Source organism: Phaethon lepturus, unplaced genomic scaffold (genome assembly GCF_000687285.1).
Source record: "Phaethon lepturus isolate BGI_N335 unplaced genomic scaffold, ASM68728v1 scaffold3078, whole genome shotgun sequence".
NCBI lineage: Eukaryota > Metazoa > Chordata > Aves > Phaethontiformes > Phaethontidae > Phaethon > Phaethon lepturus.
In genome coordinates, this window is record NW_010558094.1 from 4,143 (window position 1) to 31,104 (window position 26,962).

The 26,962-nt window shown below is 40.0% G+C and overlaps 1 protein-coding gene across 1 annotated transcript; it reads right to left on the reverse strand.

Annotated features, from left to right (window-relative positions):
* TGS1 (trimethylguanosine synthase 1) lies at window positions 1-26,490 on the reverse strand (the record flags this gene model as incomplete). Its single annotated transcript, XM_010292938.1, is given in 13 exon segments — window positions 1-283; window positions 10,809-10,887; window positions 11,970-12,186; window positions 13,582-13,725; window positions 14,665-14,841; window positions 15,744-16,095; window positions 17,521-17,692; window positions 18,873-18,959; window positions 19,892-20,009; window positions 21,428-22,178; window positions 22,181-22,291; window positions 24,349-24,521; window positions 26,426-26,490. Coding segments are annotated over 13 exon segments (2,563 nt in total), but the record flags the coding sequence as incomplete, so codon positions are not given.
* Window positions 26,491-26,962: the final 472 nt, after the last annotated feature.

Here is a 26,962-nt window from a genome sequence, read left to right on the forward strand (position 1 = left end):
CAAAATTATTACAAAACATTTATTGACAGTGGCAATAAACAATTTTTTTTGTAAATAGAAATTAAAGCGGAAAATGGCTTTAAGTCATTTTTGACCAGCCAGCTGTATAAAAGCTTAAGCAAAGCAGCAGTCAGGAAGGTTGGGTTTGGAAGGATCCACGCTGACTTCAGGAGATGTCATTCCTTATTAGATCACCAAAATAAGCTGTTATTGTCTTTAGTTTGTTATTGAGAAAATTTTGTTCTATTTCAACTTTCCCTCCTGGCCCTGCTAAGGAAGCCACCTGAAAAACAAAGAACAAAAAGCAAATTAATCAATGCACATGAAAAGAGGTGAAACCCCAAACCTTTTATTCACGTTCATGTAAAACACATCTTTGGCACTGTTAATACTGATGACAATAGTCCTTGTCACCTAATGTTTCTGATATTCTTTCAGTATCTCCTTTTACTCACAGAAGTGGCTTTCTTGTGACTGAAAAGTTCCCCTCACCCAAAGCCATGAAAGTAAGAGGACTTCAGAACTAGAGGTAAATAGTCATTGTTTCACATGCTGTGCTGAGGCGAGAGATGCTAGACCCTGGTTTGCAGGGTACTTGGTATTTGAGACACCCAGCTGTGGCAAAAAGCAAGCTGTAAACCATGCTTTGAAGGTGTCAAAATCCCAAATATTGGGGGAAGAGTAAAACCAAATCCTGGAATTAGGGAACATAAAGGTTGCACAGAAGAGTGGTGGTGGGGAAACAACCCAAACAAAAATAACCCCGAAGAGGCAGAGAAGCTCATAAGAAACAGCTACAGTTGTTTGTTGTTGCTATTGCAATAAAAATAAAAAAAAGCTGTTGTGTGCACTGGAGTCTCCAGCAGTGTTGAGGGTAAAGCTGCGGGCAGCTGAGTAAGGGCAGGCAGGGAGAGCCCGTCAGGCAGCACTGGCCTCAGCTCTCGTGTTTACAATCACTGGAGTGAGAATTTCACTGTTTATGCTCTGTTGACTGAGCCCATGCACACCTTTAATGCTTAACGATTACAGACAGACAATGTTTTGCAGCAGACTTTGCATTTTGGACTGGGGCACCTAATACTCTCTCCTCCCCTGTTCCTAGTCATGATGCCTAGTATGACCCCTTTGAGGGATGACAGCCATACAGGCTACAGATTTCTCACCAGGACACACTGCATAGACAGAGGGAAGAGATCACCACCAAAATTGAGCGTTGACTGCTTTTTTTCCCCTCTCGTTGTGGATGCTGGGGACCTGTGCTGTGGTGGAGGTCCCTGCTCCACAGCCAGTTCTGCTCTGTGCTGCTGTTTTCCCTGCCTGCTGCAGGAAAACTATTTCTATAGTTCCCTTTGCAGGGAAACTTCCCAGGCAGACAAAGAGATCAAGGTCTACAAGCCTGCAGTAGATTTTTAACTGATCTTTAAGCCAAGTAGTCCATGATGTTAGCAGTTGAAACTTAAAAGTTCATGTTGCATTACTAACACTTCTCAACTCCTTTTGAGACTTGACTTTGTAGCACAGGTTTAAATATAAACATGTTGAACTTCCTCTATTTCACTGCAAGTAAAAAACCAGCCTACTATCAAGAGGAAATAACAGATTAATCTAAATTATAATTTGAACTTTTACTGACTTGCCCAGAAAATTACCACACTTATCTAGATCAAGCATTTACTTTCATATTTTGTTTTTTTTTTCCCTCCCTCCCTTTTCATTTTTTTTATTTCTGCAGACAAAAACAAAAGCGTGCCCGGTTTCTTCATCCTTCAGTTTAATGGTAATAGGAAAAAAATCTCCACGTTCTTGTCAAAGAGCAACCTGCCACTTAAGTAAAAAAGCAGAAGCTGGCTGACTTATAAATAGCACAAGAATCTGAAATTGGCAAGTCATCAGGAATGTTAATTTTACAACTTATCTTTTCTTACTCGGGCAATCCGTGTTTTTTTCTAGGAATATGTTAAGTTTGTACTTTTAATTTATTACAAACAACAGTTGGAATGTCCCTTCCAAAAAGCATTAGAGGCTTTGTATTTTATAGCTGATGTTATTTAAGTATTCTAAAATATTAATTGGATTAGTCAACTTAATATAAGAACATTGAAGTTACTGTCTCAGGGTTATGTACTCCTGCTTTCAGGGCACAATTTATGTCACTAGCATATCTAAGTATGACTAATGCACTGCTATTAAACGCAAGCATTTGCTAGATATTTATCTCAGAAGACAAAGTAAGGCAAAATGCTTCATCAGTAACACAGGCAAGTGCTGCTCCTCCGCTGAGGGGTGGCATCTGCCGAAGGACACCCAAGAGGTTACATACACTGTGTCTAGTCTCCAAGTATTAAATCCAGGATAACAAAGACTAATTTCAAACGACTACTAAAAGCATTTGATAAACCCAACAGTGACAAAACTCAATGAGCATGGAGGCATAAGCTCCGCAGGGACGGATCCAGCACCGCACGCTCCTCAGCCCCCCCAATATTCAGAGGAGAGAAATGGAAATCCTCTGCAACGATGCTTATTTGTAAATTGCTGGAGGTTGCAAATGTAATTATGTAGGAGTTGCCAAGTTTTCCTCAGAAGGGCTCAGTCAACCCTGACAGCTTAACAAGGGAAAGCTGCCACACACCAAACTCCAGAAAGGTGCCAGCCTGGTGGAGGGACGCCCTCTAAAAATAACAGCAGACTGAGGCACGACGCTTTGAGAAAAACAAAAGTGACCACCTATTTTCAGAAATACCAACACGCACCTCCTGTTTTTTCAGTGAACTACAATGGTGAGTACAGAAAGGCTTGGACTGGTCCAAATTTTGTTTATTTTGTATTTTCCTGTGCAAATATTACAATTCCCTGCTGGCAACTCTCCTCATCCTGGTTTGTTCTTTAGTCCAAACTTGTGTACTCAGGGCGGAGCAGATGCCCTCCTTTGCTGCACGGGGTAATCCCACACATGCCACACGCCTCCCCGGGCAGAGGCAAAGGATGCAGCTTCAGCTAACGCCTCCCTGCATCCCTCCCACCTGGATGCTTCATCCTTCAGTTCAGCAACTGCTGATGGGAATAGTCCACAGCTAGAGACACACTCACAGAGCATTCAAAAAGTAGGCAACAGGTTTGGTCTCAAGTTTAAAATAGGAGACATCAGAAAAGAAATATGAAAAGGGAAACAAACATTAAAGATTACTTCAGGAACACAAGTTGCTTAAGGTACAAACTTGCTTTATATTGTTCAAGTGTATTTTTGAACTCGAAGGTTTTCTTGCTGGCCTTGCAGGTTTTTTATCATACTGAAATCCCTTTAGTAAAGTACCTTCCTATCTGTTCCAGCCACCAACAAAGGTAACTACGGATAAAATATTTATTATCATTTCCCTCCCGCCTCCAAAAAACTTTCCTGGGGTATGAGAAATACAAGCGTTTTGGCTTGATAGGCAGTCATACAAGGACACTGTGATTCACTTCATTTTATAGAACACTAGTAAAAAGAGGAACTCCCTCTGCCTGCAACCAACCTAGAGGCTAGCGAAAAAAAAAAAAAACACAACCCACTTGGGAAAAAAAAAAGGCAATGGTATGTATTCTTTACACTGAACATATTAAACCAAAATGCTCTCAGGCAGCATTTTTCAAAACATACAGGTCTGCAGGTGAATTACGCCACTGCCATGGTGGTGCTGCCACCCTTTGACAGGACAGAGATTTTTCTAAATTTTTTTTTTTTTTTTTTTTTTTTAAACTTGAGGTTGGCAAACGACAATTTAGTATTCAAGTGCTATGAGCTTTGAAGACTGAAGTCCAGAAGTGCCACTCTGGCTTGGTGTATGCTGGGGGTATCTTCTGGCTTTATCTTTTATCAAGGACAGAGAACAGATGTGAGTTTAAAGTGGGCTGCTTGAAAGCTGCCATTACTAACATGATAGTCACAGCTGAAGTGTACACAGTTATGTTCACTTAGAAATGATCAGGCTGCAAAACACATCAACCTATCATCTTTTACCTGCCAACTCCCCTAATACCCATGCATCTCCAAGGACAATCAACTTAATCTGAGTTCATCTTCTGGACTCCCACTCCCTTTGTTTATTTAGGAGTAAACATAACTATGAACATGACATTGCTTCGCAGGTCCCATTTGGCTAGGTCTCCAGTCTAAAATCTTAGCTAAATGGAAGGCAAGAGTGGAAGTGGAAGGTGAGAGTGGCAGCTTTACTAGTCAGCTGCCCATCAAATTTCTTAATTCACAGAGGTTACCATATAGTCTTTTATTAAAATGATCCCTCTGGTATGCTTTTCTCTGAATGACACCACATAGAATTTAAATAAATAAATGAGTTTTACCCATTTTTACACTCTCTTCATTGACCAGTCATTTGTAACAACCAGACTTTCAAAAAAAAAAAAAAACCCACAAAAAAACCCCACAACCCACCACTGCAAATATCTTCCCATCCAGGCACTAGACCTGCAGACAGAACAAGGCTTCGGTGTCTAACTCTAGATTCTCTCAAAATGGACAATGAAGATGAGGTGGAAACAAAGGAAAGAAAAAAAGAAAAGTACCTGCATGACATGCATTCTTTGTATGACTATCAGGGTCAAGAGCGCTTTGATTAATTCTGGGCTCAGGGAACCACGCTACGCACTAGACAAGGAACAAAAGGTAATTTGTATTTCCTGGCAGTATTTGAAATATAAGCCAGGTCTGAGACACCAACTTTTAGGACATCACAAGCTCCAACAACAGTGAAATTTCACTAAATTAGGCATAGCTATTACAAACAACAAAAACCCAAACATCTGTGTCCAAAAACCCAAAAACCCCCAAACCCAGAAATCTACCCAATTTATAAAGTTCTACAGCAGTCATCAAATCTTCAAGTAGTAAAACTGCACACAAAGTTTTCAGTACATAATTAGGAAGAGGTCTGAAAAGTGACTGGTTAAAAAAAAAATAAAATTATCAGCAGTGCATAAAGACTAATGTAAACCTTTTCCTGCCTCTTGCCCTGCCTCAGTTTCTAGAAACACAGTATCTTGAGTGAATAAATGCAGCCCATAAGATCTTTCTAGTGGGGACTGTGTTACAAGCCTATACGACACCAAGCAGTCTGCCAGTAGGTCAGCTCATGAGGGATGGAACTACAACTGGCTGGTAACAAATAAACCCCTAGCTAGTTTAAGTGAAGAGAGGCTGCCAATTTGCATTATGATCTCAGTTTATATAGTTCCAGTCAGCCAGTAGCAATCACATGGGAGATTACCATAAATAATATAGCTAGAAGACCATAAACCTGTGAACACCTTGCTAGCACACAGCATTTATCACTTCCCACCAGATCTCCCATGCATCTGCGAAATGATGCACCAGGTCCACCACACAACTGCTCTCATGCAGCGCATCCTCCCAGTGCCGCTGCTGTTGCAACCCCAAGTAGTACACCCACTGTCCCGTGCTGCTCCAATCGACCCATGCTCCTCAAAAGCTGCAGCAGCTCCCCCTCTCAGCAAGGTTCAAAGGACACAGACATTTTTGAAAACTCTTTCATCCAGAGTGAGGTGGTCATGGAGAATGTACGTTGCACTGCACTTGACTAATGTTCGAAAAAAAACAGTCTTGACTGAAGTTAAAAGGGACAACTGGATTTTCCTTTACAGAGGCTTGAGTTAAAACCCTGGAGGTGCTCTCTGAAGTTTTAAGAACAGGGAAAAACTCCTCCTGCAAATACTGAGCAGTAAGTTATCTGCAGCCATCAAAAAACCAAATCCCATCAACCTGACAATGTTTTGCCTGTCATGCCTTTCTGCTCATAATTTTAAACACAAGTATTTTGCCTGGTCTGTCAAATTTACAGAATTATGGTTGACATGGACAGCAATCAACAATTAACAGTTCTCTCAACCATAAAGTTTATGTTAGGAATTTACTCCAATACTTTATGAAGCGTAAAACTTTGTACATGGTTTGATGAAGAAATACTACTCAAAAATGGTTAAATGAAAGAATATTATTATTATTTGACATATATTACCCAAAAAGCAGCATTGCTGCTCTCCCTCTCTTACCCTACACTATGATAAAGGCCAAAAACAGATGGCTGAAAAAGGGGACATTTTGCAGATGTTTAATAGCAACTCTAACAGGAAAAGGTATTATTTTCAATACATAAAACAGTTCCTGTTTATGAATGGAACAATATTAACACTGGCTTGTGAAGTAGACTCAAATTTTGAAGAGGGGCTGCTTTTTCAGACAGTCCACTTTTCAAAAGTTCTTGACACTTTTTTTATTTAAATTAGATCTTTTCTCATACCCCATACCACCAAGTCGTCTGCTAATGCAAAAACTGTAGAGCAAGTTAATAAGGTCCATGATATGATTTCACAACGTGGTGGCTATAACCCTCTGAGCAGAGCCACAGTGCCATATCCCTTCTAAGGATCCATATTTAAGCTTCAACTCATCTACACAGAGAGAAAAGCTTTTGGACACTGGCACATCTTTCTCAAATTGCATTGTTTTTTCTTGTCACAAGCTGGATCTTGGATAGACCAAAACTTTTCTAACTCAGAAAGATGGCTCTCAAGTTGAATAACCATCAGGCATTTTACTCTCAGAATCACCTTCAGTTAGAAAAGTCACTCGTATTCCATCTTAAGACTAGACTTGCTTGCTCTGCTGTAAAGGTCCTGCTGGTTTGATGTATTAACATGTGACCCAAAATTAAAACTTGCACTAGTGTATGCTCAAGATGTTAAATATGCAACATTTCCAACAGCTAAAAATGAGAAAGACTTAAAAAGAATGGTAACTAGAATAGATATATGTGTAGGATTGTCTTTTTGCTAAAAGAGAAAAATCTGTTTCTGAATTAAAACACCATGTGTAAGTTTGTACAATGTGACTGTCTTCAAAGAACAGTGAAGAAGTTTAGGATAATCACTAAAGCACAATACAGCATCTGAGCAGTTAACAATCCATGGTCAGGGTAAGTAATAAACTCCCAGTTCCTCAGTAGTCCGTCTCTCAAACTTGGCTAGGCTGTTAAAGATGCTGATGTGGTCATCTGTCTCACAACATACCAGGTCACCAACATTTTACGCTCATTGGTTTACTGAGGGGAGCCATCGTGCAGCCTGACCACATTTTGACCACCTATGAGAGAACAAATACCTCAATGGCAGCACGCACATGGCTTAGAAGAAGAGCCAGGAGCATCACTGCATCAGTACATGAACATTTGGGAGGGTATGGTTTTGTATCCTAGGTAGTCGACTATGCCTTCTGCAATGAGGTAAAAAGAAGCTATCCCACCATTATGAAGAAGGTCTTATAGCAACAAATCCCAGGTTCCTCTTCCTTTGCTGTAAATACTAAGATATAGAAGTATTATCCGGTACAGAAAACTGTCTGTGCAAGAGACTGGGCTACTTGGGATGAGTCCTGGTCCCTGAGGTGAGTACACACTTCCCACTCTGCACAACAAGGCAGAGGCACAGCTTACTAAACACTTCATAAACACCACTTAATCATTCTGTCTCAACAAGACAATTCTTGTTTCTCAAGTCATTGATTGAGGTCTCTGTTACATTTTGCTGGAGTATTAAGACCTAAATGTAGGATCTCTTGCAGATATCACTTTCCCCTTGATCTGGTGGAAATGAACCAGCCAAGAAGGGCAAGGATGCTGGGAGGGTTGAGCATTCCCTGACTGTGTGTTCCCTGCTACTGGTAGAGTCAATCAACAGCAAAGCAAGAGAAAGAAATTTATTTTCATCCAAATTTTGACAGGGCATGCATATACACTCTTTTTTTTTTTTAAATAATATCACCTTAAATTAGTAACATTAATTCTTCTCATAGAAGACAAGATGAGTTTTCAACTACCCAAGTATTTATCAAGTGTTTTCACTTCACTTTGCTGGGGTATAATTTGGATTTAAATATGCAAGCCTGTTTGAAACAGTGATTTCTAATTCTTTCCTACTTTGCGGGAATTCCAAGTACGTCAAACTTTTTGTTTTGCTTTTCAATAACACCACTGGCAGCCAAATACAAGTTTAGCCCCCCAGAACTGAAGCAGTATTAATATAGTTCTGACTGGTATTTTCCACAACTCCCCATCTTTTTTCTTTAAGGGATGTGAAAAAAAACTTAAAGAAAGAAAAAGACTCAGATGTAAAGCTGCTGCAAAGAGATGGGTACCAGCAAGGGTGTCACACATGAGCCACGTAATAGGTACTATTAATAAAACAATATTCTTTTATGTGTGTGCACACATATATATAATAATCCCTGATTATTCCTTTAACTAGAAAGAATATTTTGAAAGACTGATTCGACCTAAAAATGGACCTGTATAGATTACAAATTTTATAACAAGTACATGCTTGTAAACAAGGAGATTTGATGCAATTACGGGAATGTTTCACATTTCTTGTAAATGCACCAACCATATTCCACTGGTTCGCTGCTCCCTCTCGAGGCAGAAGTACAGAAGTTCATTTCTCCTCTTCCACCTAGCCTCAGTGAATTTTGTAAAGGAATTCAAAGAACCCCATCTGTCTCTACACGACAAACTCTACACAGAAAAGGCTGTGCCTGCAGACATAATAACCACTGTTTTTACAATTAAAAAAATGTGGAACAAGGTTAGATGTCTTGTCTACCAATAAGGCAATAAAAGGTCCTCTGACAGCTAGCTCAAGGTCAACTACCACCTGCTTTCACACCAGCAGCAGGATCCCTATTCTATGTTAGCTATCTAACTGTAAAAAGAAACATGTATTTTCCACTAAATTTTCACTGCCTTAACTAAAGGTTAAACAGTATTTTTATTGAAAGGTTGCTTCTTACAGCTGGGCACTTATTTCCATTTCTGCATGAGACCCACCGTCAGACAAGCAAACTTGCACTGATATTCTGACTGGCTTACAGTTGCGATAAGAGAAGGGGTAATGGTTTTAAAATAAACGAGCAGAGGGTAGATTCAGACTAGATAGAAGGAAGAAATTTTTCACAATGAGGGTGGTGAAAGACTGGAACATGTTGCCCCTGGACATGGCAGATGCGCCATCCCTGGAGACGTTCCAAGTCAGGTTGGACAGGGCTCTGAGCAACCTGATCAGTTGAAGATGTCCCTGCTCATGGCAGGGGGGTTAGACTAGATGACCTTTAAAGGTCCCTTCCAACCCAAACTATTCTATGATCCTACGATTCTACATTTCCTTAAGCAGTGGGCTAGATTAATGTTTTCTTTTCCAGCTCTCAGATCATCAACTTTAGCGTTTTTTTTTCTCATACTGGCACAATCTTTAGAGAAAGGCATGAGGAGCTGATTCCTCATCCCAGGAGTAGCCCATAGCCTGGACACTTGAAACAAACCCAGGCTTCCAGCCATGTGCTTTTAACAACTCAGCTGTGACCACAAAGCTGTTTTTGAGCAACAGCAGTTAACTCTTCATCCTTTTCTGTAAAGGCAAACCTGTGGATGTACATCAAGGAACACCTAGAGCACATCAACAACATTCAGAGCCAAAACGACCAAGAAGTAGAGGTGGCAAGACACCTAACCCAACCACAAAGAGGTGTGGAGCTCTTCTGTAGGAATAGTTGCAGGCCTGTGGATAGTACTCTTAGCTGCTTTTGTGGGAATGCAAGTGAAATGTAGGTGCCTTTGCCCATGGATAAATCCAGTAAAAAGTGCTCATAGACAGAGCAGAAATCTGGGCAGATCATTCTTCATGATGGGAATGAAACATTTGATAAAATGCAGTGGTGAGAAGTTAAAACTAGAGAAACTCTGCCTAAAATTAAGGTTCCTATTCAAAGATTCATAAGCCACTTTGACATTTCACCAGTCTGAAATGCAAAATGCAGCTGAATCGCCACCTGCCATACAAACAGTGCTGTGCGTAGCATGGGCTCTGAGTGTGCTAATACTCAGGCCATGTGAACTTCAGCCTGTTTCTCAAGCCAGCTGTTTGCCACCAACGATTCTGCAAGCCACCATGTGGCATGAAACCTTGCCTGCTCTAAGTCAGACACAGCTTTTGGAAAAGCAGGAAACAACCCTGGGAAGTTCTGTGGCATGCTACAAGTGAGGAGAACATCTCACTGCTCCCTTCTTTGCAAAAAGCTACAAGACTTAATTAAAGAGGAAACTAAACCAGACACTCAGGGGAATTGTTACAGTCATCTCGTTACTTCAAAAAAAATTTCTAGCAAAAATCTCCAATACAAAAAAACCTACACGAGCAAATTGCGTGCTTATCAAGTCAGTGATGCATCTAACTATCTAATCACGGCAATGCAAATAGCCCATATAGAACCTTGTGTGGACAGCATCAGTACTACCTCTGGTGGCATGACATTTGTCTCTGATCTACTCATCAGTGATAGCAGTGATTGCAGGCTGTACAGTGATTTCCTGCAACTCCTTCATAAACGGAAACCCATGAAAGTTTAGGACTCAGCAGCTTACCAGATAGTAAAAGTTGGTTAATTTTTTTCTTTCATAATGATGTGTCTGTCTGGCATTCAAGAAATGTACTGGCTTTGGATCTTCTGTAAGAACCTACAATCTGTTGCTTTATGAAAGAACAGTATCAAAATCATGGAAACAATCTACTACTCCCATTTCTAAATATATGTACTACAAACACAGAATTGCTTGATGTAAGGTTCAAACATAACAACCCCCCCTTCAGAGGAACAGACTTAAAAGTCTTAAGTTTGTGCTTATAACACATATGTTTCAAGCCAGCTGAGCTTTTTGTAATTACCGAGCCCTTATCCAGTAACATACTTGGTCAATATCAGCATTCCGAGGTAGAAAATACACAATATTGTTGGTGATCATCTTGGAGAGCCTGAAAATTTCAAATGTAGAAGCCAGTAAAGGAAAAAAAACAAGAACGGGGAGGGAAAAGTTGCTTTATATTCACTCATTTTGAAAGCATGTCCCACATTCAATTATTATGCAATTAAATTCTAGTTAGTGTTCTTGGTATGCAAGTTAGACACTGTTCTGAAATGCAGAAATTAGTATTGTCTAAGCACGGAAGCTCTTTATTTAAGAACTATTTCCTCAGAAACTAGAAAAAAAAATTACTTTTTTTTTTTTAGACAATGTAACTGAACTGCAGAGAAGTATGAGAAATTTGAATATAGTTTATAGCTAGTACATTGGTTTGATATTTGTTTTCCAGTCCATTTTGTGGAATACCTCTCACACATGCATACAAAGATTTCCTTACTCTTACAAACATGGCTACATTTTAGCCAAAAAGGAAACAACCGAGATTATTTTGGGTGAAAAAAACTCATCAACTTCATATTTGATGAAACTGTAATGCTAATACCTTGCCAGATGAATGAGTGCTCAGTACTCTGTTAATAAGTTAGTATGGAATTCTATACATTAACTGAAAGGGTTAATATTTTGCTTGCACTCTTCTGTGGTTTCCCAAGTCACAGGCAGGTGCTATGATTGAGTCGAGTAACATTTTAAATAAGATATACCTTTTATAAATCAAGTACATCTGGGACTTAATGACCAAGTCATAGCTCATGTAACTAATTATTATCTATATATACATGTCACATGGCTATTTGATTACTTTAGGATATTTTAGTAAAATAATACAAAGAAGTTAAAACTGCTGAATTAATGCTTTAAGTTAAGAAGCTACTACAGTTCTCTAAAGGATTTTTTACTTTTAAGAATAACCCTTGATTTTTTTTTTAAATAAAAAATTATAATAAAAATATTTAATTTTAGGTGGTAAAGTCATATAGCTGAGGTTGGGGGAGGACTAAACAAACAGTACATCTGGGACTTCACCTGCTGGTCATATCATCCCCAGTCAGCCAAGTGGACATGCAAAGCCCAGGTCAAGAGAGGGGAGACAAGAAAGAGAAAACCACTTGATATAAATCACAAGAACATGTAACTTTGAAAGGATATCCGTCTGGACAAATCATGGTTTGGATATCGAAGATTTCGGCAGTGGCATAGTCAGGTCCTCCCCAGGGTGGGCTAAGGAACACAACATCTGCTTGCAGGTCAGCAGCCAGCACCATGAAGTCTCCGCACACAAATTCTATCTGATCTGCCACGCCGTACACCTCAGCATTGTTGCGCGCAAGGCTGAGCTTCTCAGGATCAATATCAATAGCGATCACTGCAGAAGAAAGAGGGAGCAAATGCACGGGTTAACGTGGACTGTGAATGCCACCCGACCACCAAAAGGACGTTTCAAAAGGAACATGTTCTTCTGCAGCCACCAGATACAAGTCACATCTATAATCTATTGTTGTGTGGTGAGTGACTACTTCAGTTTTATAGGCCATGGTGACATGAACCTGTAGTTCCTCACAGGGGAAGGACCTGCCCTTGTGCGGCAGAACCAGAGGTTCCACCAAGAGCAGAGCCACTGCATTTACAAACCAGCGAGGGAAGCCACGCAGCCAAGACTGAGAAGGCTCAGCTGCTGTTGCAAAGCTGGGAAACCTTAGCTTTTGGCAGTCATACATCTACTACCATGACAATCCTCCATCTCAGCTCAAGTATTGGACAGGTAAGGCTAGCTACCTAAGAGAGGAAGTCCTCCTCGCTTCAATCTTGGCAGGAGCCCGACAGCTTAAATGGTGTCAATTAGAAACTTATGCTTCTCCTTTGTTAAAGATAAATGTTTATCTGTGGTTGAGCACATTGCACTGAAAACGGAATTAAAAAAAACCACCCAACACAGCACAAGAGACATGATACAAGGGCAGTACATAATCATAGAAATAAAAATTTTGCCAGGAAATACAAAAAGCCAAGTGAACTCAGAAAATATGTATAGAATGGATCAGTAGAAATAAAAATTTAGCCAGGAAATACAAAAAGCTAGGTGAACTCAGAAAATATGTATAGAATGGATCATAGCCTACCAAAGTTAGTGCAGTAAAAACTACCACTTGTCTTGCTCAGAAATTACTCAGAAGCATTAGATGAGCTGGTATTTTACCAGAGTGTTTGATGAGCAGAGGAATACCACGTAGTCAATATTTTTACAGAAAGCACTCTCAATGTTTCACTGCAATTTCATTAGCTGGCAACAGGAACTTAAGACTAGTATTAAGTTACTGTCTTCTGTATGTCGTTCTGCTGCACCTGCAGGTCATCTCATTCAAGTTTTAAGTGCTGTTCGCATGTAACCTGCTTTTGAGTACACAGACTTGGCGTAACAATTGAGAAAAACAGCAATTTTTTGTGGCATCTCTGCAGGTCAGCACTGCAAACAGAAGTCAGCCTTTACCAGCAATCTTCAGAGCGTCTGACAGACTAACTACTATACCACATAAAAATAACTTTGACTAGTATAAAACAAATCCAACTCTGACTTAAAATAGAAAAACAGTTTTGTAGGTCTTTTTTAAAAACCGAAAGCTCACATTATGAGTCTGATGAAGCAAAAAAGCTTCTGTTGCTTCAGAAGCACCAAAAAAAAAGTCAGCAAACCAAGTACACAGATTTTTAGGGATAAAGATTGAAGAAACAAAATAATGTGCTATACACAACACCTGCTTACCTCTTTTTGAGGTCAACGCAAACTGAATAGCGTTTCCTCCAACCCCACAGAACGCATCCACTACAATATCGCAGTTGAATGAATGACTAACACGGACGGCAATATGCTCAGCTATTTTCTCAGGAGTAACAGAAAACCAACCCTCTGCAAAGGAAAGGGAAGAAGTGTATTTTTGCCTTTTATTTCAAGGTCACCTAAATTAAAACCAAACAACAACCCCCCCACACAACTGAAGGTTTAGCATTAATCCTAACAATTTTGGCTTAGTGCATTCGACCAGGAAATACAAACTTTGAAGATGATAAACTCTGGTAAGTCCAGTGATTTCCTAAGCAAACAAAGTCCCACTGAAATGAACAGATATGCCTGAATCTCAGTAAATGCTTTGTTGAGGTTGGTGCTGAGGATTCTGTCTTATCAAGGACAAGTCCACGGAGACAGCTATGAAAAACTTTACACATCACGATTATGTTCTGTAACAAATAAAACCAGAAATATATTCTCTCTTATCCGGTATGTTATTTTCTTTACAGCAATGCGTGGTCTGCGAAAGAATCTATGTGTTTATGTGAGAATGCATTAGAAGTGAAAGGCTTACAAAACTAACAAAACCAAGATATGAAGAAGCAGTAATCCTAATTCCTCCTTTACCTATAAATTTATGATTTGGAAGTGGTTTCCATGCAAACATGGAAAAAAGTAACTCTGAAAGTGACTGCTGAAAGTCAGAACAAAACAAGATCCATCAGCATATTTGGAAGTTTCACAAAATTATTTTATAAAATACAGAAATAGATAAATGTCACTGAGTTTCTGAGAGTCCTGACCAAGCATAATTTGGGTACAGTGTGATCTTCGGCAAACATCAGAACTAATGCAAACAGGGGTGCCCCATGCTAGAAGCTCTGCTGAAGTCTAAGACTTCTGTTCGCCTGCCTGCTGGGGGATGGAATTTATCCAGAGGTGCAAATGCGCGCTCAGTAATGCTCCTCTTATAAGAAAATCAGTAATAAACTGCGAGAAGGGCCACAGGTTTGGATACATCTTATACCACCTAGTTGGTGCACTCTGTACTAAACACACCTCTGTCTAGTTGAATTCCCTCATCAAACCGAGAGAACAGCCGGTAACGTTGTGCCCAGTACTTGGCCAGCTCTGGATCAGCAGCAATCTCAGCAGGTATAGCTCCCAGCACAATTTTATTCCTCTTCCTCCTCCTCTTTTTCTCCTTCTTCTTTGCAGTAGTTTTTTCATCTACAGCTGGAAGACACTGCAAAAGTTAACAATCACTGTTCTTGCAGGCTAGGAATGTAATCAGTAGGTAGGTGAGAGTTGAGATGTTAGATGCTCATGTTTAACAACACTGCTAAACATTCTTTGTTACTGTTTGCCAGATTATGCATATTAGTGGTTTAAGTCAAAAAAGATGATCCTATATTTCAAGGGAACAGTGTTACCTGACAGGTATCAGTCACAGTCCTAAAAATCATAACACTTCATTCATTATTTAAGAGCCTTACCAGGGTGGCCACCATCTTCAACTGATGACAATAAACTCTACACAGTGAGCAAACAAGTGCATCATGGAATATGAACCAATCTAGCCAAGTGTTTTATAGTCAAAATCCAACATACTGGAATTACTGTAGGAAAGATTAAACTTTTTGCAGAAACCTGAAAAATCTTGTTTTCCTTTGTTTACACTGTTAAATAGAAAAGTTTATAATATAGATTCCACCCCACCCATCCACCCTTCCCCGCCCCGCGAAAATAATTTTAACAACATATGCTCCCCAAAGCTCAGCAATGCGCATCTGAGAACCCAAAACTTGACAATCTGTGCATCTACCTGAAGTTAATCATCCTCATCCTTACAGGGGGGAAAAGGGTGTGAACTGGCAACCTCTTAGATCACATCTAGGATCAACAATAACTGTTTATCTGTAAAGAAATACTGCCAATACTAGACACAGGAGCTGGGATTCTGGCTTCTCCGGGAATAAGTTAATTCCACTAGCACAACTTTCAATAGGCCTCATCACCCCTTGGACTTAACGAGTCCCGTTGAATAAAGAGAATAAATACCACACAAAGCTGTAATTTGGGAAGGCAGTATTAAGTCCACTGCCAATTAATTTCCAGTTTGTAGGAAACCGATGTACCTTGGCTGACATCCTCTGTCTCTGCCTGGAGATAATCGGGAATATCCAGAGAGACTAGCTGCCGCCCGCAGACATGCTCCTGCTTCCCCACGCGCTGGCCATCGGAGCTGCTCTCTGCCGCATCCCGTGCTTGCTCCTCAAAGTTACTCCCTTCAGGCTCCGTGAAGGCCACCCTGGAACACGGTGGCTTTTGGTTTTCAGTGTTCAGTGTTGCAGTCTGTGCAGCAGTAACGCCTTCATGATCCTCTGAGGTGCTGCTCGAAGATGATGCCACTGCTTTACCCTGAGGGGGGGCTGTCTGGGATGTGGCTTCCCCCTCAGGCTTATTAACCTGCTTTAGGAACGCCTCTACCTGCAATTGCCAAATATCACGGATGATTAGATGGTGCTGTTAACCAGCTACCAAGCATTAGAGTTCAAAAGCAGCTGCCATGCATGCACTCTCTACCACAAGTATTTTGAAAAAAGTGAAATAACCACTGTCAAAGCATTCAGGAGGGCATGCAAGTCCTTAGTCTGCTCCCTTTTTACATTTTGAAACAAGTTGTCTTTGGGAACCAGACACTAGCTACATGCAAAAGAGAAACTCCACAAGATCAACTGATCAATGCAGTAACATTCTCAAGTGTTACTTGAAATATAGTCAGACTTGCCACAGCACAGGTGATCAAGACTACTACTTTTTAATTAACTATCTTGTCTCTGATCTGCATTCAAAGAAGCGGTACTCCGCCTTGCAGGCTTGGATGAAGAGGTAAAATTAACTTCATACATTAGTTGCCTCATCTCCAAGATGTGCCAAATGGCACATGTGCTAGAAGGTTCTGCTGCACAGTAGAAAGCTCAATGTTAGATCCTGACCAATGTGCAGATGCTCGTTCAAACTCTTCAAAGGCATATGCAGTTGCTCACTTTTACGTTACAGTTGCTCTGAGTGGCACTAGGCCTGGGGCAGGTCCTTACCAGGAAGTCTGAGAAAATCTGCAACTTTTTTTTTCTTCACATAATTAAAGCTGCCCTTGACTATACTGGCCTCAGGTATAAGTTGCCAATGGTCAAGCCTTTATCAAAAATTATAGCAATGGCACTGGAGTTCAGTATGTGCTGTTACCACCAGAAAACAGTGTTTTGCATTTGAGTGTTAAGGAATGCCAAGCATCCCACAAGGCGGCAAAACAACATTGAAAATTTGAGGTAACAGATTTTAAAGAAACTCAACTGAGAAACATCTACAGTGAACAAGTTTTTCTACTTATTACTAATTTCTCAGTTAAAAAAAAGCAAAGTTATAGGTGAAAATAAAGGCAGGTAGAGGTGCAAGCAAAAGTGTTGATACAAATTACTGAGAACATGGAGTTACATGAAATACACTCACGCGTACTAACGTTTTTCTCTCGTTGCTGAAATGTCAGCACTTAAACGTCCTCACATGCGGTTTAAAACCGGAGTTACCTTTAGTAACTATAGAAACCTACATACACCTCTAAAGGAATGATGTACCCAGATGTTAGGAATGACTTTCACATAACTTTGCCATTAAGCTCAAATTCCTCTTGATAGATTGCCAAGAGTCCACCAATGCCTTTCCATATCCACCCTAACCTAACTACTCCTCACCTAAGCAGGGGGCAGGGGAAGAACAGAGAGCAGTGGACTGACATTTAAAAGATGTCATCTACTCTGGACAATTAATTTTATTTTTCATTTTCATAATCCAGCAACAGCTAAGGGAGCAGCTAAATCTACGAATTACAGCAACACTAACAATTAAACCTACCTTCTTCAAAGTTCTACTTTTTTTGCAAATCATTTCAGATTCCTCTGTAAAGAAGATGTGTGTGTTTTTGCTCTTCCTTGGTTTACGCATATCCAAGAACTTGGACTTGAGTTTTGCTTTTTTCTCCAAGTACTGCACACTTCGGTGGGTGAAATCTGGAATTCCACCATACCTGAAATTTAAAAAAAAAAAAAAAAAGAAAAAAAAAGAAAAAATCCTTAGTTGGTTAATTTCCAATCTGGGAATTTTAATATGAATGTTGATGTCTACAAAAAATGATTCAGACTAAATTATTTCTTTATGAGACATTTGTTCCACTCTTAAAATGTATGTCACTGGATGTAGCTGCAAAACAACGTACCTTCATGAAAATTTTAAAATATTTTTATTTGAAAATGTTTACCCAAATTGGTTTTAGATTTATTTTTTTTTTCCTAATAGGTGTATAAATTTAGGTAGAAACTATTTCCCAGACCAGCCTGAAGAATAGGAAATGAAAAAATGTCTTGATTAGTAGAATAAAACATCTTTTTGGTGGCTGTAAAGAATCTCCAAACCAGCTACTTTTGTCTCCTGGCAAATGCAATTAGAAAAAAGGAAATACGGGTAAGTCATTTTTATAATTTTTATGAAGTTGAACAGACATTGTCAACTGCAAAACACACTCCTCTTTGAAACATATATATATATATATATTTTTAAGCACTAAACAGTTTGTATCTTGCAGAAGCACTAGACCTAAGCTACAGTCTACCTGTGCCCTATGATGCTACTTTCAGGTCATACCACCAAAAATAAAATTTCACTGGTCAGTCAACACACTGGCAACACTTTATTAGTATAGCAACATTTTACTCATTCCAATATGAAACAGCTGTAAGTTACGATCTAAGCTCACAGGACTCTAAGCTGAGAGGACCATTCATTGTCAGAGCCTTTAAGCTCTAATTTAAGCAGCTGACCATATAATTAGCTATAGCAACATTATAGAAACAGCTGTAAGTTACGATCTAAGCTCACAGGACTCTAAGCTGAGAGGACCATTCATTGTCAGAGCCTTTAAGCTCTAATTTAAGCAGCTGACCAGCCATTTAACATTTACACAACTTCAAGGACCTTATGAGTTACACTTCTGTTTCAAAGCACTTTCCTTGTTATTTAATTAGTCTCTGTAACTTTGCATCTCTCTCTCTAGCCAAAGGATGACAGTTTTATTAAGAGCAGAGGCTAACTTTGGGAATCATCTTCAAAAGCTTAACAAAATGAGATTGGAGATGAACAGTCCATTTGAATAATAATTCAGGAGAGCTGACTGGCTATGAAGAAACCCCGAGTTCCTTGTAAGCAATTACTTTCGTCCTGTGCCACACTTGAAACCCAAAACAGAGCAGGTTTCCTCAGGATCTTCCACTGGGTTCTCATCCACATCCAGTTCATGGCTAGAAAAAAACACAGATGACAAAGTTACTTACTATAAAAAACACTCTTAACTTACAGATATACCACTAAGACACATACTGAAAACACTGAAATGTGGGCTTCATAAGTTCTTCCACACACTGCTGAAACCAAGCAAAGCAGATCACACCAGCCTACTCATGTGCATGAGCACATACTCTTTTTTTTTTTTAACCCAATTCTAGGGACATATGTCCTTCTGTTGGGATTATAATACTCTAACTATTCCAAATGACGTTTTAAAATATTTAACATCAAGCCCTGCATGGAACTGATGAAGATTATGTTTGTTCACCCTATTTCCAAATTACCTTCATCATCCGTTATCTATATTATTAACACTATGGCAAAAGCAAAATATTAGAACCAAACGAAAACTACATGACTAGCAGATAATTTCATCCATCCCTTCACCTTTGAGTTTGTAAATTCATTAGAGAGGAAGAGATATCACATCATCTTTGCAGCTATAAATTTTAGAGAAGAAAAAGACTGTGACAAGGCAGAGATTAGCTATTTTATGATTGCCATAGCACTGAGCACTTTACTGACAGCATACAATTCAGTTCAACAATAGAAATTATTTACTATCATTCTTGTATCATCTACACTAATTAGACCTAGATAAACAACTTGTCCTATCCAATTTATCAATCTTGTATACTTCAGTGGCACAAGAATAGCACTGTCACCTTGCACAGTCATCGAGGACATACATTGTTTTCATAAAGCAATGGAAGAGAAGAAATATCCACTGCTTGTTGCCAGGTAAAGTGATAAGCAGTGATGGAAGACGATGTGGTTTTGTACTGAAGTTCTAACTCACAATCTCAATCAAATAGTTAATACAAATCAGGAGGCTTCTGGACTTGGGCTTCTTGAGAAAAAAGCTCATCTAAATTTCATGACTTGCCTTCTCTTGACTTTGGCATGTCTGTATTCAGGAGGCTCTTCATCCTCATCTTCATCTCCGTCATGAAGCAGCAACTGTTCTTTGTCGTTTGAATTCAAGCTACATGACCCCTGTGAACCTAAACAAGATAGATGAGATCGTATTTTCCTTCTGCATAAATTCCTTATCTTCTTGTCCCCAAAGTACATCTGCAGCTACAGTTAGATTGCTGTACATACCTGAACCTGACAAATAAGGCACAAGTGCCAAACACTTTATATCTTTACCTGTCTGATGGACAACATACCAACACAAACTTACAGTATTAGTTACACTGTAGAGTTAATAATCTTAAGCAGGACCAACTTCAAATTACTGCAGCTCTCCAAGAAAAATAAAATGCCTACAAGGTACAAATTCCAAACAGTTTCTTCCTTGTGCATAAATTTTGTTTCCATTTCATTAGCTATACAAAGATATTCACATACATCTAATAAGAGAGGATTCCAACAACCCTCATCTCTTGTTGGAAAGATTTTCCATTCACCTCTCCCATTCCAACTCTACTGTAGGATCAAGATGGGACCACACTCACTTCTTCCTCCCTTAGACAGACCTTCCTTGGACTCGGAGGTTTCCCACCAAACTGAAGTCCCAAACCTTAACCTTGACACTTAAAAAAAACTCGTCAGCAGGAGAAACCATACAACACTCAGGAAAGACATTACACTGCTATTTTCAGCGAAAGCTGGCAGGAAGAACTGGCAGGCAAACGAGATGGCTCTCTTTCTCTGCATGCTGAACTAGCTGGCAAAAACATCACAAGCCCAGTCTTGTATCTCCCTCAAAGAAGCTCTTCCAGTAGCATAAGGCACAACCACTGGCTTTCACCATATTACTACATTACCTGGCACTTTCACTTATTAGCACTAGGTGTGAACATATGAATTTGGGGTTGTAAAGATGACTTCAGCTCACTGCCTAATTGATAACTTAATGCTGGAAAGGGCCTCTGGAAGACATTTGGTCCACAGTAACACCATACAACAAAACAAGAGTTTATTTTCAAGGATGACATTTTTAGACAGAAGCCAAATGTGCCCCCCTCCACAACAGAACTATTTTTTTTCTCAAAAAAGTTTCTCTTGTTCTTAAAATGTCAGATTCATGAGAACATCAACGTGAGTTTTCATTCATTTTAGACTATCAGTGAGGAAAGACACATCAGTTGAGTAACACAGCTGCATTACCAATACTAAGATAAATAAATACACACTAGCAGTGCTCTCTCACCACTTTCTGTAGTACATTTGAAGATTCATGAAGTATGTGTTCTGTTAAAATCAATTCTGGATGAAGAACACATTCAATATACAGGTTAGAGACAGAGGTCATCCAGAGAAGCAGAGGGAAGAAAAAGGAATCAAGTATGCAGTCATTCCACAAAATACTTAATTGACTTTTTTAAAATGGCATAATACAGACATGCCCTTGCTTCTTTTATATAAGCATCTACAGAAATTCTCGTAGAATCAATTTTAGCTGATTTTGTATTACCTGACTGGTTAATACTTTTATTTTCACAAGACGCACTCCTTTTCCTGGGTCCTCCATCACAGGGCTCCTTCTGGCTTTCACTGTCAGATGAACTATGCTCTTGAGGACCTTGCTGGGCTACTATTAGAGCTGCACCGCTCTGCTTCACTTCCTCCAAATTTAGATTTAAATTACAAATCCCAGAGATGATTTCATTGTGGGGCTCAGCACTTGAAGGGAGTGTTCTCTCACTTCTGGTGTTAGAAGGAGACAGCTCCAAGCTCAGCACTTCACTGTGTTCAGCCTCTACACTAACTGAGTCCATTTTTCCCAAAATACCCGTCTCCTGGGTAACCCCATTAGCTTCCACGTTGTCAACGTGTGAGCTCTCAGTAGTCCATCCTTGACTTGTCCAGTACTGAAACTGTTCCCAGTAATACCAGTACAGTTCGCTATAATGCTGCTCCCACTCTTCCCTGGTGTCTGGACTATTCCAGGGCTCAGAGGCTGTGGTGGTCTCAGGCGATGAGACCTCTTGATGCTTCTCCAGCCAACTTTGCCAGAGAAGGTCCTCTCCGTACTTGCTCCAGTATTTCTCCCATTTTTCTTTAAGTTCACTGGGTAAAGCCTCATTTGCAAGACTTTCTGAACTTTCACAGTTCCCTTCACTTACAACCTTAGGTTTGCTGTTCTTCTCACATTGCTCTGTAGTTAGGGCCAGTTCCTCAGAAACACACTGGATATGACCACCAGAAGCTCGATCCTGGCATTCCAAAAAAAAACCTGCTCCATTTTACCCTCATGTTTTTGCTGTAACTCTTTTTTCTTCTTCTTTTTCTTTTTCATAATCTTCATGTTACTTCTCTTCCTATAATTTTCTGTTGCCTAAAATATAATGGAAAAACATCCTCAGAAGTCCACAACACATGTGCAGTCTTTTCTTGTCCTCTCTCCAAGCACATTTCTGTCTCCGTTGTAACCCTCCCACTCACTGCAACCCCACTGTTAGCTTTCCCCCCACAAAAGGTTGTAGGGTTTATGGGTCTGATAGGGCCGCACTGCATAACCTTCGCTCACATTTCTGAGGAAGTTGTGAGAATGAGCTATGAGAAAGTCTACAGAAAGACACACAAAAAAAAAAGGCAGAATAAAAGACAGAAATGAGGCTGCTGAGAGGGAAGTCATTAGTAGCTCAAGGATTCAGAAAGAAAGACATCAACATAAAACACTATAAAATCCTAAAGCAAGGTTGGTCAGGAATTGAGAGGTCACTGGGTTGAGCTCAACAGTAAAACAGTATCTCAGTAACATCAAGGACCTGTTTTAGGGGGCCATGGAGACTGACCCTTACTGTCACCTGGTATCTGCCTGGCCAGGAAACACTGTTCAGGTGTCTTATTAGGGTAGTGAACATACCATGCTCAGCCTAACAAAATGTTAAATCCTTGCTGTTTAGCAAGGATTTAGCACCTTTGTGTGCTTTGAACAAAAAAGCATCAGTTTATACTCGAACTCTGTAAATCCTGCAGCTGAATCTCTGTATGTCTGAAGACACTGACTGAAAAGAGGGGTGTAATAGTCTTCCTGGACCATACTGATCTCCAAGCTGGCTAACAGAAATACAAGGAAACAGCCTCCTCTCCAAAGAGGTGACCCTTTCATTTGTGCAATCCAACCATTTAACTTGTTACAACAAACTCAGACTACTACAGTTGCCTAGTGGAACAGAAGACTGAAACCTGTTACAGAAAAGAAAAACACTAAGGTAACTTGTTGGTTTCATCAAATACAACTCCACTTGTTTCAGTGGGGCTTCCTGTGCTTACAGATATAAACAAGATAAACACATCCAAGAAAAGCAAGTTTTTCTATCAGATAAACCTGACTTTTTTTTTCCATAAACTACCAGATTAAGTTTGACAGGTAAAAAGGGAGTGGTGATGAGGGACTACAACTCACATGGGCAAAAGATTGCAAACGTCCAGATATTAGTCCAAACGTCCCATCAGCTGCAATCCCTAGTTTTATTGCATTGACAAATGCATAAGGTAGACTATGTGTCTAACACTAGGTGTTTAGAGAACTGGCATTAATCTTTCATCCACATCCCTCATAATGTCTTCTTAATACACATAGTGCAAAGCACAATGCTTAGTAGTAATCTAGTAAAAACGCACATTATTTTCTTGTTTAACTTATTTCCAGTATTACTACATAGCAACAAAAATTGCATGTATACTTTGGGCTTGAAGTTGGATGCCTGTAAGGCCTATTTACATACCATCAATTAAAATAATGCACAAGTTTCTCCTATTTATTTACAAATTAATCAGGTCAGAACCATGGAGTGCTCTGCACAAAAGTACTCTCGCACTGCCAGGGAGGTCTGTATTCCATAAAGTGGACAATGTGGATATCCCACTGTCTTTTTCACATCTGTGAATGACTAGTCTTCCTCTAAAGCCCAAGTGCTCCCTATGGGAAGCAGAGCACCCAAGCCTCACTTCTGCCCTTTGGAACAGCCTGGCCTTATCAGCTGCAAGGGGGATCTGAGAAACGAGCTTTTATATTAGTATCTAAAGCTAAATGGTTAAAGCAGACAGTGTGAACACATGCTCAGATTGGAGTATACTAGTTGTCCTGATGCAGAGCATCAGTGTTACCACGGCTGTTTTAAACTAGCTCTCTCTAGTAGCAAGAGGAATACAGATATGGAAGCATAAAGCACAGCCTGACCCTACTTAGTCAAATTGGCAGGTGAATTTTACAAACTGCACAGACCACTGTGCTGTGTGCTGTTACAAGTACGCGAGACAGGCAGCTTAAAGCCAACTCACATACTTTTCCATGAGCTGCAGTCTCAAAAATAACTGAGGAGCAGACTTGCCCCTGCACCTGGAAACACAAAGTATATAGAACCAATAAAACAAATAAAGACTTACCACAAAGTCCCTGTGGGCTGACTGCCCACCAAACTGAAGAGGCAATCCCATACTCTTCATAAGCTCAGCCTCCGAGTCTAGTTCAACTTCTTCCAGGTTGAGAGCATCATTAGCATCCACCTTTAGTGTCACATTGGGACAACAGTTCTCCTCCTCAGACGTTTGTTCCTCCCCTATTAACAAATTATATGAAGTGAATATAATCTGGTTCTGATACCTCAATGCAACAGCACGGCCTACAAAAATTAGCAAAACTGCCTCTTAAGCTTCCTTTTCCATTTGAAATTTTCACCATAAGCATCTTATTTTCCACATAACTATCAGTAGGAACCAAAACCTAACTTCGACTGCCAAAGCACTGCACTGGGTCTGGTTGGGATGGAGTTAACTTTCCTCTTAGCAGCCCCTATCCTGCTATGTTTTGGATCTGTGGCTATAACAGTGTGGATAACACACCGATGTTTTGGCTATTGCTGAGCACTGCCTGGCATGGTTAACCTTCTCTTTTCCCCACTGTGCCCTCCCCAGCGAGTAGGCTGGGGTGGGCAAGAGATCAAAGAGGGGAACACAGCTGGGACTGCTGACCCAAACTGGCTGAAGGGATCATCAATACTGTATAATGTGATGCTTAGCAATAAAAACTGGGGTGGAAGGTGTGGGTGCTTGGGGTCAACCCACCACAATCATTCACCTCAATAATTTGCAGAACAAACTACAGTAACGCTTAGCAAACAACAGAAAAATTTGGAAAAAAAAATTCTTTACGGGAGTTTTTTTGGCATGTATCAGAGAGCAAGCTTGAAATACAATAAACTGCCCGTTTTGCTACAAATCTTTCAAAAACACACTAACAAAGATAATACAATTTTACAAAAAAGCAATGTGTGAAGTACAGAACGTAATTACCTCAGAAATAACTGATCAGCTATCAAAACACTGCTTGCACACCTATAAAATTTTTAAGTGACATCATATGTATATAAAATGACAAACACCACTGAGAAAGTAGGAACCATATATTGATGAAACACGAAATACAAAAGCTCTTTGTCACAATTGATAAAACTGGAAAATTTACTCTTTTTTTTTTTTTTTTTGGTCAGGATGTAACTGCCAAATTGTCAAGCAGCACAAGACTCTTCTGTTTTTACCTGATTACTCTCACCACAATACAGTCATACATGCACAAAACCATGGTTTACATTCTCCTCCTTCACTCCACTCACACTGCCTCCATTCTCGTTCTTCACTCCATCCACACTGCCTCTATCTAACCTGTGCTAGTCATTCTCAGCTTCTATAGACATTCCTTTCTGTTCAGACTCCTTCCTTTCAAATCAAGCTATTATATGATGCTGGAGCTAGCAAGACAACAATGGAAAAATCAGATACCAGAGGAATTATGTTCAGCTAGGCACGTTGTGGGGAATTCGGGAGGATGGAGCAAGGGACTGGTGTGGAATTTGCCAGAGCACGCACCATGATTATTCCTAAAATACAAGCAAATAAGGAGAGACTTACTCCTCCAGTCCTCCTCCTATGATTCCTCACATACATGCAAAACATTTCCCCATCAGGGCTACTGCTTCTTCTGTACTTCTGGCCCAGCAGATTAATCAGCAACAGCTGATGTCCTAGGCTGGGGTAGAGGCAGCGGGACAATATCACTCCCAGGCAAATATCTAGGACTTGCAGACCCTCCATTATACAATTCATTTTGAGCGAGGGAAGCTGAAATTATGATTTGAGAGCAGGTCAGCTTTCAAGCACTTCTGAGCTAAGCTGCTCTGTGCACCAGGTGGAGATTATCTGGTAAATCTGTGCAAACAGGAATAAACATTGGATCTGGTTTGACACAAACTTCCACATCAAGATTATAGTGACTTGAAAGCTATGCAAGTGCTAAATTATTATTCACATCCATCCCCATAACAAAAGTACTCAAAAACAAGCCAGAAATAAGAACAAAACTATGGGTTAGCTGTTATACAATCCTACTGTACCTTAAATAACCACACATAACTCACTTTAACTATAACTTACACATCATATTGCACAGTACATTTTATCACCTTACCTGTACTGTTATTGTCATCTTTAACATAAAATCCTTTTAATCCCAGTTTGTATAATTTTCGATCTCTGTAAAAATGAAGAGAGACACTGACGCAGAGGGTCATCATTAAAATGATTGTTTTTTTAACAGTAAAAACAATCATTTGGCAGAACAGCTTCCCCAGGAACATGGTTGAGTCCCCACCGCTGGAGGTTTCAAGGTGGGTTTCATGGGACGGAGTGCTGGACAACCCCACCTGGGCTCCCTTTCCCACCACACGCTGGCCCAGATGATCTTTCGAGGCCCCTTCCCACCTGGGCTGCTCTGCGATTCCACACACACGAAGCAAAGGAAAACACGCAAAAGGCGACACTTTAGAGTCTGACGTGAAAAGCCTACACGAGAGGTGTTCAGAAAATGTTGTCGCCACACAGAACACCCGAAAATTAAATTTTTGGCCACAAAACATTCTGCTTAAGGGGGCGAATTTGGTCTTCAGTCCAAAACCGCAAATACTTCAGCCACCGCTGCAGGCACCCCACCTCTGCAAGCGCCTCG